This window comes from Piliocolobus tephrosceles, chromosome 7 (assembly GCF_002776525.5).
Source record: "Piliocolobus tephrosceles isolate RC106 chromosome 7, ASM277652v3, whole genome shotgun sequence".
NCBI lineage: Eukaryota > Metazoa > Chordata > Mammalia > Primates > Cercopithecidae > Piliocolobus > Piliocolobus tephrosceles.
The window spans coordinates 29,084,763-29,102,570 of NC_045440.1; the positions used below are offsets into that span (position 1 = coordinate 29,084,763).

The 17,808-nt window shown below is 36.9% G+C and overlaps 1 protein-coding gene across 1 annotated transcript in view; it reads right to left on the reverse strand.

Moving 5' to 3' along the window:
* The window catches only part of TEX15 (testis expressed 15, meiosis and synapsis associated), a 62,811-nt gene that overhangs the window by 32,303 nt on the left and 12,700 nt on the right, over positions 1–17,808 (reverse strand). Inside the window, exons 2-3 of the mRNA XM_023214655.2 lie at positions 13,143–13,308; positions 4,782–5,019 (exon numbers count right to left, since the gene is read on the reverse strand). Of these exons, the coding sequence (XP_023070423.2) occupies positions 4,782–5,019; positions 13,143–13,308 (404 nt within the window). The remainder of the gene's footprint in view (positions 1–4,781; positions 5,020–13,142; positions 13,309–17,808) is intronic.

A 17,808-nucleotide genomic window follows, 5' to 3' on the forward strand; every position in this document is an offset into this window, starting at 1 on the left:
TGTTTTCATGCAAATCAGGATACCTACTGAGATTTTAATAGTCCTGGCAAAGCTTAACCAGAGTAAAATTTTTTTTCTTTTCTTCCCCCCTTAGATTTCTCTTTATGCTTATTTCTCCAAGAAAAACGACCAGAGTAAATCTTAACCAATTTATCTGTGGATGCCTGCGATTCTGCTATGAGACTTATTTTTAAGATTTTGAATAGCTTTTACAATTTCAGAAAAAGTTGTAAAAATAGTTCAGAGGTCAATTGGGAAGGTGGTGGAGTAGGAGGTACCAGAAATCTGCCTCCCCACGTAGACAATAACTGCACTGGTAAAATCTGTCTGGTGTAACTCTGGTGTAACTATTTTGGAACTCTGGAGCCTACTGAAGGCTTGCAACTTTCAGGGGAATGCTTGGATAGCATACAGGTTGAGTATCCCTTATCCAAAATGCTTAAAACCAGAAGTGTTTCAGATTTTGAATGTTTTCGAATTTCAGAATATTTGTGTTATACTTACCAGTTGAGCATCCCTAATAAGGAAATCTGAAACTCTAAATGCTCCAATTAGTATTTCCTTTGAGTGTAATGTTGGCACTCAGAAAATTTCAAATTTTGGAGCATTTCAGATTTCAAATTTTTGGATTAGGGATGCTCAACCTGTATTATGGTTAATTTCAGTTCTCAGCACAGTGGCAGCCACTCTTGGTGCCCCATGGCAGGCAGCGGTACAGTGTTCCTGGAGCAGCTTGTACATGTGTTCCTGGCCATAATTTTTGTAGGCCAGAGTGGGCAATAATAAACATAGGGGATACGTGTTCTCATCACTGAGTGCTGCTTCTATTAATAACAGAGGAGTAGCCAGAAGTGGCAGGCATTGCTGCATCTATACCATTGTTGCAAGCCCCTCCTGGCCTGGCTGAAATGACACCCATGGGATTAAAGAGCCAGTGCCTTTTTTCCTTCTTCATTTTTTTCTTTTCCCCTATTTTGGAACCAGACATAAAAAAATACCATACTCAAAAGCAACCACAGATACAGGAGAAATTAGAAAATCAGCATACAGAGGGAAAGGTGCAGGCTCAGAAAAGGCTGAGAAGTTTATACTTCAGATTGATCCTTGGCACAGAGATAGCCCACAACAATCAAAAAACAGAAACACAAAACCACAACCAAACCCTGGGAGGAGATGATTTCCAGAGTTACCACATTATTAGATGAAATGTCCAGTTTTCCACAAAAAAAAATCACCAGGTATGCGAAGAAACAGAAAAGTACAGCCCATTCAAAGGAAAAAAATAAACAGAAATTGTCCCTGAAAATGACCTGATGGCTGATCTATTAGACAGACTTTAAAACAACTGTCTTAAAGATGCTCAAAGAGCTAAGTACGTGCAGATAGTAAAAAACAATGTATGAACAAAATGGAAATATCAATAAAGAGAAAACTTAAAAACCAAAAAGAAATCCTATAGCTGAAAAGTACAGTAACTAAAACGAAAAGCTCTCTAGAGGGGTTTAAAGGCAGATTTGAGCAGGCAAAAGAAAGAATAAGTGATCTTAAAGATTGGAAAATGAAAATTATTGAGTCTGAGGAACAGACAGAAAAAAGACTAAAAAAAAAAAAAAAAAAAAAACAGAGCCTAAGAGACCTGTGGGGCACCATCAAGCGTAAGAACATATACGCTGTGGGAGTCTGAGAAGGAGAGAGAGAAAAAGGGCAGAGAGAGTATTTGAAGAAACGAAGGCTGAAAACTTCCCAAATCTGATGAAAGACATATATATAAACATCTAAAAAATAGGTATGAGGATTGCTAGAGCCCGGGAGTCTGAAGCTATGTCCTCAGGGAAAAAACGAAAAGAAAGTTTTTACTGTAGCCAGCAAACTATCCTTCAGAAATGAAGGAGAAATAGAAGGGATACTTTCCCAGACACCCCCCCCGCCCAAAAAAAAAAGGAAAGAAAAAAAAGGCTGAAGGAATTTATTGTTATCAGACCAGTCCTACAAGAGATACTAAAGGGAGCTGTTCAAAACCAAAAGGATGCTAATATGATTGCTATACTGATACTGTAATCATGATGTATAAATCACTTGTATCTTTTTTAAGACAAAATGAAAAAAACTTAACCACAATTTTTAAGAGACAAGCAATATACATAATACAAATTGTGATTATCAAAAATTCAAAATGTGGGAAGAAAAGGAAATTGGTGTGTATAGATTTTTTTCTTTGCAATTACAGTTAAGCTCTATCAGTTTAAAGTAACTTGCTGTAACTACAAAATGTGTTTTGTAAGCCTTAGGGTAACCAAAAAGCAGACACACTAAAAATAAAAAGCAATGAATTAAAACATACTACCAGAGAAAATAAAACACAAAGGAAGACAGGAAGAAAGAGTTATGAAACAACGAGAAAACAAGCAACAAAATAGCAGTAGTAAGTTCTTACCTATCAACAACATTGTAAGCGGACAGAATTCTATTAGCACCTCAAAGAACTAGAAAGTGAGAGCAAACCAAACCCAGAATTAGTAGGGGGAAAGACATAATAAAGATCAGAGAAGAAATAAAATTAAAACTAAAAACAAAAAGATCACTGAAACAAAAAAATTATATTTTAAAAAGGTAAACAGAATATACAAACTATTACTTAGACTAAGAAAGACAGAAGACCCAAATAAATAAAATCAGAAACTAAAAGAAAACATTATAACTGAAATGACAGAAATAAAAAGGATCGTTAGAGACTAGTATGATAACTATACAGCAATAAATTGGAAAACCCCAAAGAAACAGATACATTCCTGGACATCCAACCTATTGAGACTGAACCATGAAGAAACAGAAAACTTGAACAAATAAATAATGAGTGACAAGATCAAAACAGCAATAAAGTCTTCTGACAAAAAAAAGCCCAGGTCCTGATGGCTTCACCACTAAATTCTAAACAACATTAAAGAATAATACCAATTCTAATCAACCTATTCCAAAAAGTTGAAGGGGAGGAGATACTTCCAAACTCATTCCACAAGGCCAGTATTGCCTTGATGCCAAAACCAAAGACAACAAAAGAAGCTATGGGCCAATACTCCTGATGAACAGAGATGTAAAAATCCTCAACAAAATATTAGCAACTGAATTCAACAACATACTAAAAATATCATTCATCATGTCCAAGTGGGATTCATACCAGGGATGCAAGGATGGTTTGTCTTATGCAAATCAATAAATGTGATAAATCACATCAAGAGAATCAAGGACAAAAACCTATCACTTCATTAGATGCTGAAAAAAGCAGTAAAACTGAACATTCCTTCACAAAAAGTCCCAACAAATTGGGTATAGAGGGAATATATCTCAAAACAATAAAACTCATATATGACAAACCCACAGCTAATATACTGAATAGGGAAAAATTGAAAGCCTTTTTACAAGGATCTGGAAGAAGACAAGGATGCTCACTTTTACCATTTCTATTCAATATAGCTCTAAAAGTACTAGCCAGACCAATCAGGCAAGTGAAAAAAATAAAGTGCATCAAAATGGGAAAGAAAGAAGTCAAATTATCCTTGTTTGTAGATGACATGATCTTATATTTAGGAAAACCTAGTGTCATTAAAAAAACCCTCTTAGAACTGATAAATTTAGTAAAGTTGCAGGATACAAAATCAACAAACACTCATCAGTAGTATTTCTATATGATAATAGTTATTGATCTAAAAAGGAAATCAGGAAAGCAATCTCATTTACTACAGTTACAAATGCTGCACTCTGAGCTTGCACCACTGAACTCCACCCTGGGTGACAGAGTGACACTCTCAAAAAAACGAAAGAAAATGGAAGGGAGAAAGGGAGAAAAAGAAGAAAAAGGGAGAAAGGGGAAAGGGGAAAGGAAAAAGGGGAAAGGGGAAGGGGAAGCGCAAGGGAAGGGAAGGAACACTTACCACTGGATGTTTGGAAAATGCTAATTTGGAAAACTAGAAAGTACAGAAAACTATACTGTCATGATCCCAAGATCATCACTCATAACAACTAAGCACATTTTATATCATCTTGATATCTCATTTTTTAAAAATTTAAAAAGTTAAACATGATTGCATAAGCATTTTCCCACATCTTTAAAATTTTTCCATAAATCTAACTGCAACAGATACTTCTTATTTCAGAGCCATAATATATGATACATTCATAATACACTATTGCTGGACATTTACGTGGTGGCTAATTTTCTTCAATAAGGCTTTGAGAGACAGACACACACACACACACACACGCACACACACATGCACAAAATAGTTCAAAGGTTCCATACACCCTGTGCCCAGCTTTTCTTAACATTAACATCTTACATAACCATAGCAAAATCATCAAAATTAAGAATTTAACATTGATACAATACTATTAACTAAAATAAACTGCAGGAGTTTAAAAATAACTAGCTTAAACCAAAATTACAATAATATAATGCTTTAGAGGAGGGTATGTAAAACACTATAGTACTTATTATGATAGAAACGAGAGTAAAAGGTGGGTCAATTAGAACAGAAAAATATATATATTGGGAAGACAAAGACGGAGGCTGCCTTTGCTTTTTTTTTTTTTTGCTTTGTGTTGCACACCCAGGTAAAGAGGAAAGGAGAAAATTTTGAATAATGATGACAAAAATAATAAAAATAATAATTTATTTAATAGACTGGAATTTAAAAACATTAACAGTTTATATGGAAAGGATAATATGTTCAGGTCAATTTAAAGCAAACTGTCCATATACTTAATATTTGTTTTATGATACCTACCTTAAAAATTAAAATACTTTCTACAGGAATGCTACGACTATGAGAATAATTCAAGGCAATATCAACATGTCTAAACATATAAATTCCAAGAAGAGGATTTCCTAGTATCTTCAATGTAGATGCTCTGGTACTTATTCCATTCTGATATATCTGGGCTACATCACTCTGCGGAAGTGCTAAAAAGCAGAAATGTTCTTCAAGTTCTCTGCAATGTCTTCCACTTTCACGCATCTCTGACCTAATGTAAAACAAACAATATATACAGTTAAAAATAAATATCAACAAAATTTTCCAGAAGATACGTGTTTCCACTGACCATAGTTAGAAAGTAAGAGAAGTACTGATATTCAGAGGTATTACTACACTGTGATGATAAATTAGGTTGAAAAATCATCTTAGAAACAAATTCAGGATTACTTATCCAAGATTTATGAACATTATTATCATCCCTGGTCTAAAATAACAGGGGCTAACATTTCTTAAATGCTGCTAGCGTAACCAGTACAAAATCTTAAACTTTACATGCATCTTCTCATTTCATTCTTAACCTCCCAAGAAGTTTTTATAGTTTATTTTGTTGCTATCGACATTTTTAAAATGAGGAAAATAGGTTCAGAAAGTTAAATCTTGCCAAAGTAGGAAAATGACAAAGGAGTTGGAATTATACACGCCAATTCTTGTCTGTCAGGTTCCAGAGCTCACATTTTTGTTAATTGTGTTATGGAGGGAAGAACATGCATTTTCTAAACAAAATACCTTGTCTACATCTATGTATCTCTACATATCTATAGACACAAACACACACACATATGCACACACATAGTCAATTATTAGGGACATTCTCCATTCTTCAGGGATTTAGGTAACAGCTGGGAGAAACAAGCTAGTATTTGATTACAGGATCTTATCTTAGGTAAAGAAAATTATGAATCAACCTCAGAAAAGACTATAATCTGAAGTATAGAAAGCCCCAATTCTACTACTTCCATTACAAGACCCATTTAAACATATAAAATATATATCCCTTCCCTAAAATTGGCAGATGAGGTATTCTATATGGTTTGCTCAGGAGTAGTGGCAGCAGAAATTGCCACACCAGGTGGTACAATAGAGTGGTTCAGACACTAGGGTCCAAATGATTATCTGCAATGGAGAATCTACAGAACCTAGCAAAGGAATGTATATACCACAAAAGGAAAACTGTTGAGAACCACAAGGTTCCAAGATTTATTTCCTGGAATACCAGTTACAGAATTTGTTTAAAGTATACCATGCACATAAGTATTAATAAGTATATTAATACTTACTTTCAAGAATGACTCATCATTAACAGTAGGCAGGACCACAAAAGCAAGACTGACTGATTAGATAATGATCACTTCTATTTCTTGGAAATGTCAGCCTTAAATCTTGGCTCCACAAATTGGCATTTCCTGCTCTTGATTTCACCTTGACATCAGTCAATTCCGTGAACCACTAAGATTACTGTCTAAGATTCTTACACTACACATAAAAGTAACATTTGAAGGTACACCAGAATAAATTAAAGATGTATAATGTATAATGCAAACCTTACAGCAGGGTTTTTCCACAGTGGCACCAGGGTATTTTGGGCCAAATTCTTTTTTTTTTTTTTAACCTGGTCATCTCCCTGACTACCACTGTATCATCATAAGGGTTTCAGTGGAATGAAACAAATGTAACAATAAAAATCTTATCCAGGGCCACAAAATCCTCTGTAAATTGAAGTAGAAAATATTCTCTGGAGTTTTGTATTGGTAATTATACTACTAATACTTTTTATTTTTCAGTGTGTCTTCAGAATTATAGTTGAAAAAAAGGGCCTGAATATGTTAGTAAAAAAATGACCTATAGAAAAGTTAGTTTTTGATCTATTTCTGCCTCTAAAAATTGCATAAAAGGTTGAATTTCCAAATTTATTCAAACATGATCTAAATCACGACTTCAAATGACAGAAACTCTTGAGTCTCAAGACTTCCATTTCAGAAACAATAGGTAAAATGAGCCTAAAGACTCTTTTCTGTGCACAGTAACATGTAATTGAAACTGTGTCCCCAAGAAATAAAGAAACCACTGACTAGTAGAAATTCTTAAGCTTGCAGGATGGCATATAAGAAAACTTACTGAAATACTCAAACTCCCTCCGCTTGTAACAACACTGGCTGAAATCATTTGGAACCAATACGGCCAAACGAAGTTTATATAGAATGAGCTTGTTGACATCACAGCCTGAATTTTCATCGTGTGTTTTATACTAACTCTCCCCAAATTTGCACATGGGACCCATGAGGAAGCATAAAGAGACAACTGTGCATGCCCAAAGACTTTCTACACCTACCTTTCCTTCCACCAATCACCTAAAGATGCTAGAATCAACCCCCGCAAACCATTTCTAATAACATTACTGCTTTAAAGCTAGCATAGGGAGACAGGTTTGGGCTTGACCTCCTGTCTCCTTGTGAGTCTACCTGTAATAAAAGCTTTTCTTTTCTCAAAAACCCGGTATCACAGTACTGACTTCTAGTGAGTGCATCAGGAAAGGAGCTTCACCTGCTTGATAAATAACTGGGTAAGAATCTGAAGAACTAGCAAATACAAAGCACTCTTTTACCAAAAGACATTAATAAGCATCAGAATCTGTGTTAATATTATGTTAAATTTTAAAAATATATAAAATAATTTTCTAGAAATGTTTCCCCATGTTTTTCTGCAGCAATACTAACGAGGGATAGATGTCAAAGTCTGTCACCTCTGAACCCTGCAGGTACTTTAAGCTCTGGGGTGGAAAGCTCAAAATCAACACAACACTCAAGTCTTAGAATTTGTAGTTATACTCTTGCTTGTGGGTTTTTAATTTTGGTCATACTTTTTAACTAATATTTTATTACATATTAAGTAAAATAAATGTAAAAGACAGATGAGAAAACTCATATGATAGAGAAGCTGCGCGGATGAAATAGAATTGGAATCTTGTATATCTTTCTGTAGACCAGGAACTCTTAATTTACACTGTGCTAACATGCTGTCTCATTTAAGCCAACTACAGCAAAGTATAAGTGCTTTGGATGGAATGCCTATGTCATAGTTAATTACATCATTTAGAATAGGTTCCAAGACAACCTACATATAGTAGCTAATTTTTTGTTCAGTAAATGAAACTCTGAGAAGTATTTTATCTCTAAGTTTAAGTGGAAACACAAGTTCATACAAGGTATTTAGCTATGGGGTGGAGGTTGCCTGAAGTAGAGATTAAAAGTATTCAAGTAAGTTTTTTTTTATAATAAAGAAAATAAAATTGTTTCTTTGGAGATCTTTAAAGATAACTTAATAATTTTCAAATCCATCAGATTGCTAGTGATAAGAACTCAGTATCCAGCTGGCCCAAAGTGCAATATAAGAACCAAAACGCTGACAGCTAAGAGAAATTGGGATTCCACAATATTTAAGAAATGTGCGAATGCCACCCAACTCCAGATATAAGACTTCGTTTCCTTTGCTGCTCTAACAAATTCTCACAAACTTAATGGATTAAAAAGCATAAATTTATTATTTTAGTTACATAGAGAAGTCAGACATGACTCTCACTGGGCTAAAATCAAGGTGCCGTCTGTCTGGATTGTGTTCCTTTCTGAGGTTCTAGGGGAGGATCTCTTTCCAAGCTGGCAGAATTGAATTACCAGCAGTTGTAGGATTGAGGTCTCCATTTCCTTGCTGGCTGTTAGCTAAGGACATTTCCCAGCTTCTAGAAGTTACCCACAATCCTTGGCTCATAATCTCCTTCTTTCATCTTCAAAGCCAGAAAAGGCAAGCTGAGTCCCCCTCATATCTCTTTTTTCTTTCATTTCTGCTCTCTGATCCATTCTTCTGCCTCCCTCTTCTATTATTAAAAGCTCCTGTGATTAAACTGGGCCCACTAAGATCACCTCGGATACTCACCCATCTCCAGGTCTGTAACCTCAATCACACCTGCAAAGTTCTTTCTGCCATGTAAGGATGTAAGGGTGATATATTCACAGTTTCTGGGGATTAGGATGTGGACATCTTTGGGGGAGTATTATGCTGCTCACCACAGGCAGATTCTGAACTTGGCCCCTCAATGATATGAGGAACTTGTTTTTCCCCACAACTCTCCCTCTGCTGTGCAGAGCTTTATCTTTATCCACATCCAGCTCCCATCATGGTCGCAAGAAGGAAGCTCGTAGCAACTAGGCTTCCTTGCTCATAGCCACCAGAAGAGGATTTCCAAGCAAGTCTTATGCTATGTTTATATAAATATAATGACTAGGGCCGGGCGCAGGGGCTCACGCCTGTAATCCCAGCACTTTGGAAGGCTGAGGTGGGGGGATCACGAGGTCAGGAAATCAAGACCATCTTGATCTTGATCTTCATCAAGACGGGGAAACCCCGTCTCCACTAAAAACACCACAAGTTAGCCGGGCATGGTGGCAGGCGCCTGTAGCCCCAGCTACTTGAGAGGCTGAGGCAGGAGAATGGCCTGAACCAGGTAGGCAGAGCTTGCAGTGAGCCGAGATCGCGCCACTACACTCCAGCCTAGGCGACAGAGCAAGACTCCGTATCAAAAAAAAAAAAAATGACTAGGCTTGTACATCAATAAACTCACAAAGCAAGGGGAAGTGGACAAAAAATGGTTAGGCTAATTATAAAAGATGATCTAGAATTGTTAGGAAAACTGTAGTCTACTCATTTGGCTACCCTTTTTCCTACATACCCTACTTCTAACACATATACTTTCAAAAGTGCTCATTTACACAAAGTACTTTCAATCTACCTCACAAGGAGGGAACAACCCAAAGTCTCATTGAATTACTACATCCAACTCCAGATCCATGATGATCACACAGATGAAATGCCTTCGTTTCCAACAGATCTGGATATAGACCTAAATAACCAACATTCATTTAGTGACATATGGCTAAGTCTAAATTATCTAAACCCAAAATACAATCATGGAGGAAAAAAAACTGAATTCTAAAAAGTAAAGAATGCTAACAATTGTCAGTATTAACTTGTCCTTGGCATATATATCCTTCTGTAAAGAAGCAGCTGGGATTCCTTGTTCTCAAAATTCCAAAGGCTAGTAACCATAGCAGGAGATCTTGTTCAGACAATGGTTGAGACTAAGAATGTCTGTCTCTTGGCAACAAGTCTCTGGGACCTCCCCATCATCCAAGGCCCTCAATCTATAATGAACTTCATGTACTGAATTTCAATTTGAAACCATCAATTTCTACCCCCAGATTGCATTTAAAATACAGCCATGTGCCATAATAGACATTTTTGTTAATGGCAAACCAAAAATACAATGGTGGTCCCATAAGATTATAATGGAGCTGAAAAATTCCTATTGCCTAGTGATATCTTAGGTCTCATATCATAGTGTAATGCATTACTTTCATGTCTGTGGTGATGGTTGTGCACTGCCAGTCCTATAAAAGTATAGCATGTATGATTATGTACAATACACAATACTTGATAATAAGTGACTATGTTGTTGGTTTATGTATTTAGTATACTATACTTTTTATTATTATTTTAGAGTATATTATCTCTCCTTATTAAAACAAATTAATCGTAAGACAGCCTCAGGCTGGTCCTTCAGGAAGTATTCCTGAAGAAGGCATTGCTATCACAGAAGATGACAGCTCCATGTATGTTACTGCACCTGAAGACCTTCCAGTGGGACAGATGCAGAGGTGGAAGTCAATGATATTGATGATCCTGACCCTGTGTAGGTTTAGGCTCATGTGTGTGCTTGTGTCTTAAGTTTTCTAATAAAGAGCTCTAAAAGTTAAAAAAAAAAAAAAAATAGAAAAACGTGTATAGAATAAGGATAAAAATATTTTGTTCAGTTGCACAATGTATTTGTTTTTTAAGCTAAATGTTATTAAAAAAGGGTCAAAAAGTTAAACTTTTAAAGTTTATAAAGAAAATATTACAGTAAGCTAAGGTTTATTATTGCGAAAATTAAAAAATACATTTAATGTAGCCTAAGTGTACAGTGTTTATAATGTCTACAGTAGTAACAGGCTATACCATACAGCTGAGGTGTATAAGTAGGCTACACCATCTAGGTTTGTGTAAGTCCACTCTATGAGGTTCACACAATGACAAAATTGCCCAGTGATGCATTTCTCACAACATAATCCTGTCATCAAGCAATGTGTATCTTTACTGTATGAACTTGAGGTAGTTCCACTTACTAGGCAGAAAATACTCAAAAGGAGGTATTTTCTCCAAATAGGAGAAAGGAGGTATTTGGGAAAGATTTCAGGCAACAGATTTGTGCTTTACCACATCCTTATCCCCTGTTAAATCTCATTTCTTTTAAACCCATATTCACCCTAACTTTGGAAAGGATTAATTCTCTACTTCAAGCTAATCTTGCAAAGCTGAACTGTGAAACTAGGCCACAAACAGAGTGACTCTTTTTTATTGAATCTGAATTTTCTATGATTGAAAAAATGATCTTTCTTGGGTCTAAACGGGAAATGGTCAAGGCACTCTAATACGCTGAGTTTTCGGTAGAATTTTTCTCAAAAACTACAGCCTCATGAAACACAGGTTCTGTGCCCCAAGATACAGATTATCACCAACTTCCCATTTGGGAATTCTGCAGTGGGGCGGAGAGGGGGGTCCTCATTGCCCTCTTCCCTTGAACTAAATCCATATTTTAGAATGTCTTTCCTACAAGTACCCCTTTCCCAGTACGAAATTCAGTTCCAGTTGGGTTATTGTTGATTTCAAGTACAGAAACCCGTTCAAATTGGCTTGTGTTGCCAGACTCAGTTTTGCACTTTGAACACAAAACAAGGTAAAACTCAAAATACACTAGGAGAATGAGACACAAATCAATATATTGTAGTAAGTACCATGAAATGAGTATAAATAACTATGGGAAACAAACGAGTTTTTGTCTAATTGGGCAAACAGCCAGGAAAACAGTAAATCCTATACATGTTGGTCATTTACAATGTTCTAACATGTCCTGTCTATCACTGGGTACTTGTTCTAACTTTTCTATAACACTAACAGGGAGAAATAACTGGTTTGAAAGGACAAAAATTTTAATGTCCAAAATAAGCAAAACCAAAGAACAGTGTCAGGAATTCATTTTGGATCAAACTGTTTTTCAACTTGGAAGTCACTGGATATACCTAGCCCTTTTTAACCCACAAAGCTGTGTTTTTTAGAGGAAAGGCAACATGCCACAACAATTTTTTTTTTTTTTTTGAGATGGAGTTTCACTCTTGTTGCCCAGGCTGGAATGCAATAGCGTGATCTCGGCTCACCGCAACCTCTGCCTCCCAGGTTCAAGCGATTCTCCTGCCTCGGCCTCCCTAGTAGCTGGGATTACAGATGCCCGCCACCACGCCCGGCTAATTTTTTGTATTTTTAGTAGAGATGGGGTTTCTCCATGTTGGTCAGACTGGTCTCGAACTCCCGACCTCAGGTGATCCGCCCGCCTCAGCCTCCCTAAGTGCTGGCATGAGCCACCACGCCCGGCTAACAAATTCTATCATTCCCATTAATTCCAAATCTCCAAACTGACACCAAGTGTGGCAGCATGTTTGAGTCAAGAGGAATCAATTCTAAAATATACAAGTTGAAACATTCCAAAACGAGTTCCACATGTAGGTCTATCAAACTCTAGTTAGGTTTTAAGTTAAACAGTGAGAAATGGCAAAGGAGACAAGTTAGAAGAAAATAAACGCTAAATTGTGCTCAAACAAAATCTATACCTATAAATAAAAAATGCTTACAATGAAAACTTTGCATATGATTTTATTCTTATGAAAATGACAATAATATGCCTTCCAAAGAAGCTGGAGAAGTACTTTGAAAAACTATGTGTGAGAAATGGCATCAACATAGAAAGGACAGTTGTAGTGGAAAAGCTAGAAACAGCTGGCTGCAATCCTCCCAAATAAAAACATCAACCCAGTCTCTTAAGGGCTGGGTTCAAGAGTAAAAAGGAGTTACTTTTTGATTACTTCGACTGCTGTTTCACATTATCTAGGAGGTGTGAGGGATCTACAAATTGGCTGCTTAATAAAGGTGCTGATGCATGTTTCTGAAAAATTTATCTAGGTTAGAAAATTGGAAGGGGGTGTCTGAAATTTCACTACATTAATACATAAAACTAATCAAATCTCACACTTAGCTTTCAATGTTACAGAAGACTATGAGAATGTAACAAAAAATAATCTGTTTTCTTAGTAACAACTTACTAAATCTCAAATGGTAGAAATAAATTAGCATAAAACTCCATAGTAAGAAACACAACAAAATCTCAAACACGTTTAGATCATAGTAACTTACCTCTTAGTAGTAAAATTTTTTTCCAGCTCCTCATTGTGAACCAGTTTTGTATCCCCAAACTGCCATAACGACTGCAGATCACAGCTTACATCAAGCCTGCACTGGTTAAGAGTATCATGTATAAAACTATACTCTCTACTATTGGTGTAACAAGGTGACAAGTAAACTAAAGGTAGAAAAAGAGAAAGCAGTTGTTTGCATTTAAAATGACATTACTGGACATCTGTACAATGACAACTGTATCTCAAAGACACAAAATAACCAAGTACTGAATTTTCATTAACAACGTAAGGTAACAATTGATATTTAAGGTTCTACAACAGTAATATAGACTTCCTATACTTTATATAAATGAAAATATGAACCATGATTTTCTCCACATACCTATTAAGAGTTCTTAAAAGTTGACATATACAAATATGACAGTCCCAGAATATTCAACTTAAGATGTTGCAACTCTGACTCCACAATGCACATCATTACACAAACCTGGCAGCTACTGTTAGTGCATGAATGTTTGACAAGTAATGATAAGGCAAACTACACATTAGAAAACAATTGGGTTATTTTGATTTGCAAAAGTACAAGAACATGCGTGTAAGATGTTGCCTGATACAGTGGCATGTGAAAGAGGAAACAGACTTTCTTAGGACAGTGCGTGTCTCCAGCATTGTTGTAAATAGATGCATAAAAGGATAAAATCCTAATCCTATGGAAGTGAACTCAGAGGAAAGCAGGGAGCAAATACAATTGACTCTTGTCATTTGTGGTAGTTATATTCTACAAAGTTCCCACCAACACTGAGTCACAAACATTGTGTCACAAACTACTGTTCTTGGGGGAAAGGAAAGGGTTAACTTACTGCGGGCATCTGGTCAACTTTTTTTTCCCCCCCTTAGAGACAGGATCTCACTCTGTAGCCCAGGCTGGAGTGTAGTGATATGATCATTTCTCACTGTAACCTCTAACTCCTGGGCTCCAGTGACGCTCCTGCCTTGGCTTCCTGCATAGCTGGGACTACAGCAGGCACAGGCGCAACATGCCCAGCTAGTTTTTCTTTTATTTTTTGTAGAGATGGGGTTGTCCAAGCTGGTCTCAAATTCCTGGGCTCAAGCGATCCTCTTCAACCTTGGCCTCCGAAAGTGCTGGGATTACAGGCAAGAGCCACTGTGCTGATCCTGGTCAAATTTTTGACCACCAAAATGCCATTTGCATTATGTAGATTCTGCCAACATCTTTATAAAACAAACCAATCTCATCAGTTTTGAAAACTTGTTCTTCCATTTTCCGATGTGACATTTAGCTGGTTATTTTAAAACACTCTTCCTTAACATCCTGATCTGCAGAACCCATCTGCCTGCAAGCTCAACATTTTTCATGTTGCATCTATCACCTTTTGAAATGTTTGAGTCAAATAGCACTAGCCAGGAAGAGTTTAACTTTTCCCTGACTCTGGGTAATGTGACCTAAGTTCCTCTGGCTTTTAGCTTCACAACAATGCTGCCCACTATGCTTTTTTAAATTAGCCATAATGAAATCTCATGAATCTATAAATTTAGCTGCTTTTCTATCTTTCCCAGAGTTTCATCAGGCACTATAGATGTTACCTTAGCACTTTTTGGTGAGGCCTGATGTACAGATTGGCAAGTTTCTTCCTCCTCTTCCTGGAAATACATTAACATTGAACTCAGGCCTGAGTGAAGCTTACCTAAAATGTGTTTTCTCTGTAAAGCATATCATAACCTTCTTGACCTTAGGAATACTAGACCACACTTCAGCATTACACTTGGAGACCATTTAAAGCAGTGAGATCACCAACAAAGATGTTAACAATTGATATGGGTTGGCTGTGTCCCTACCCAGATCTCATCTTATAGTTCCCAAAACCCAGTGGGAGGTAACTGAATCATGGGGGTAGTTACCTCCATGCCGTTCTTGAGATAGAGTTCTCATGAGATCTGCTGGTTTTATAAGGGGCCTTGCCCTCCTTGCTCAGCTCTTCTTTCTCCTGACTCCATGTGAAGAAGGACATGTTTGCTTCCCCTTCTGCCATGATTGTAAGTTTCCTAAGGTCTCCCCAGCCATGGGCAACTGTGAGTCAATTAAATCTCTCTCTTTCATTAAAAAAAAAAAAAAAAAATAGGACTAATACAACAATGTAGCACTATCACTAGGAAAAGAACACTTATTGCAGTATGAGAGCTGAAACAAGGCAAAGCATGGCCTCATTTGACCTTAGATGAGAATGCATGCATTGGGTGACTCAAATTCTTGACCCCAACGTGCATGTCTGTGAAAGCATTGCTGAGTATCAAGTTCGGACAAAAAAGCACTGCTGACTGTTGATTGTGAATTTCAACAAGTAGGAAATTCACAAACATGGAATCCTCAAATAATGAAGACTCACTATATAGAAGGTTTAAGGCAATTTCCATATAAATGAACCTAATTAACAATTTGCCCCTTAAATTTAGCTTATCAATCAACAGAAGTTAACATAATGACAAAACCAATATAAAATACTATAACCAGCTGATTTCAGTAACAACTCATTCCTCATTCCCATTTTTAATTCTATTGACCCCCAAAATGATTTTCATTTTAATATTTATAATAATCACTACAAATTTTAATAGTTTTGTAACATATGATGTACAAATTTTGATAGTTTCATAACATATGATGATTTTGTGGATGTGTAACTTTTTATTTTGAAATGAATATAGATTCACAGGAAGTTGCAGCAACAGTACACAGAGGTCTTGTGTACCCTTAACCCAGTTTCCTCCAGTGGAAACATGTAGCTATAATCCAATATCAAAACAAGGAAAATGACACTGGTACAAGCTACAGACCTTATTAAGACTTTACCAACCAGATTTTCATCCACTTGTGTGTGTAGTTCTATGCAATTTTATCACATGAAGATTTGTGTAACAATCACTCTAAGATACAGAACTGCTCTATCACCAGAGACATCCCTGTGTCACTCCTTTATATATTTTTTCATGCTGAAACTCTCACACACTCCCATTCTCCTACCCTGTCCCTAAATCCTGAAAATTATTAATCTCTTCTCCGTATGCATACTTTTGTCATTTCTAGAATGTTTGTAAATGACATTTTGTGGTATGAGACCTGTAGAGATTGCATTTTTTTTGTTTTTTTGCTTAGCATACTGCCTCTGAGATTCAGCCAAGTTGTTGTATGAATAGATTGTTTCTTTTTATTGCTAAGTAGTATACCATCATATGAATGTGCCATCGTTTGTTTAACCATTTACTCATTAGAAATTTGGGGTGGTTGTCAGTTTCTGGTTATTACAAATTAAGCTGCTGTGTACATTCATGTATAGGTTTTTCTGTGAACATCATTTTTTGTTTGCCAGGGAAAAATGCCCAAGAGAAGGATGGCTGGATCATATGGAAGTTGTATACTTATTTATTTTTGAGACGGAGTTTCACTCTTGTTGCCCAAGCTGGAGGGCAAGGGCGCAATCTCAGCTCACCGCAACCTCCGCCTCCAGGGTTCAAGCGATTCTCCTGCCTCAGCCCATGAGTAGGTAGGACTACAGGCATGCGCCACTGTGCCTGGCTAATTTTTGTATTTTTTTAGTTGGGATGGGGTTTCTCCATGTTGGTCAGGGTGGTCTTGAACTCTCGACCTCAGTTGATCCACCTGCCTCGGCCTCCCAAAGTGCTGGGAATACAGGTGTGAGCCACTGTGCCTGGCCTGCATGCTTACTTATATTTTTAAAGATTGGGTCTTGCTATGTTGCTCAGGATGGCCTTGAACTCCTGGGCTCAAGCAGTCCTCCTGCCTTGGCTTCCTGAGTAGCTGGAACTACAAGCACATGCCACTGTGCATGGTTGCATGTTGTTTTTAAAGATGATGCCAAATTGTTTTCCAGAGTGGCTGTGCTATCTTACATTCCCTAATGGCAATGCATGAGTGAGTTGGTGTCTCCCATCCTCACCAGCATTTGGCACTGTTATTGTTTTCTTTTTCAGCTGTTCTAACAAGTGTATAGTTACATCTCATTGTGGTTTTCATATGCATTTCTTTAATGGCTATGATTAGCCATTGAACATCTTTTGATAAGCCCATTCATGATGTCATTATGTTGAGTCTTTTAATCCATGAACACACTATATCTTTCCATTTATTTAGATTTCCTTTTTTAAAAAACATCAGTGTTTTATAGTTTATCGCATAAAAACCTTACACATTTTGTTATATTTGTAACTAAGTATTCCATTTTAAAGTTATTATATTTTATTTTGAGATGGAGTCTTGCTCTGTCACCCAGGCTGGAATGCAGTGGTATGAGCTCAGCTCATTGCAACCTCCGCCTCCTGGGTTCAAAGGATTCTCATGCCTCTGCCTCCCAAGTAGCTGGGATTATAGGCACCCACCACCACGCCCGGCTAATTTTTTCCTATTTTTAGTAGAGACGGGGTTTCGCCATGTTGGCCAGGCTGGTCTAAACTCCTGACCTCAAGTAATTCACCTCCCTCAGCCTCCCACAGTGCTGGGATTACAGGTGCGAGCCACCATGCCCGGCTGCCTGAAGTTATTTTAAATGGTATTTTAAAAATTGTTTATTTCCATGTGTTCTTTGCTAGTATTTAAAAATATAGTTGATTCATGAACAATATGGGTTTGA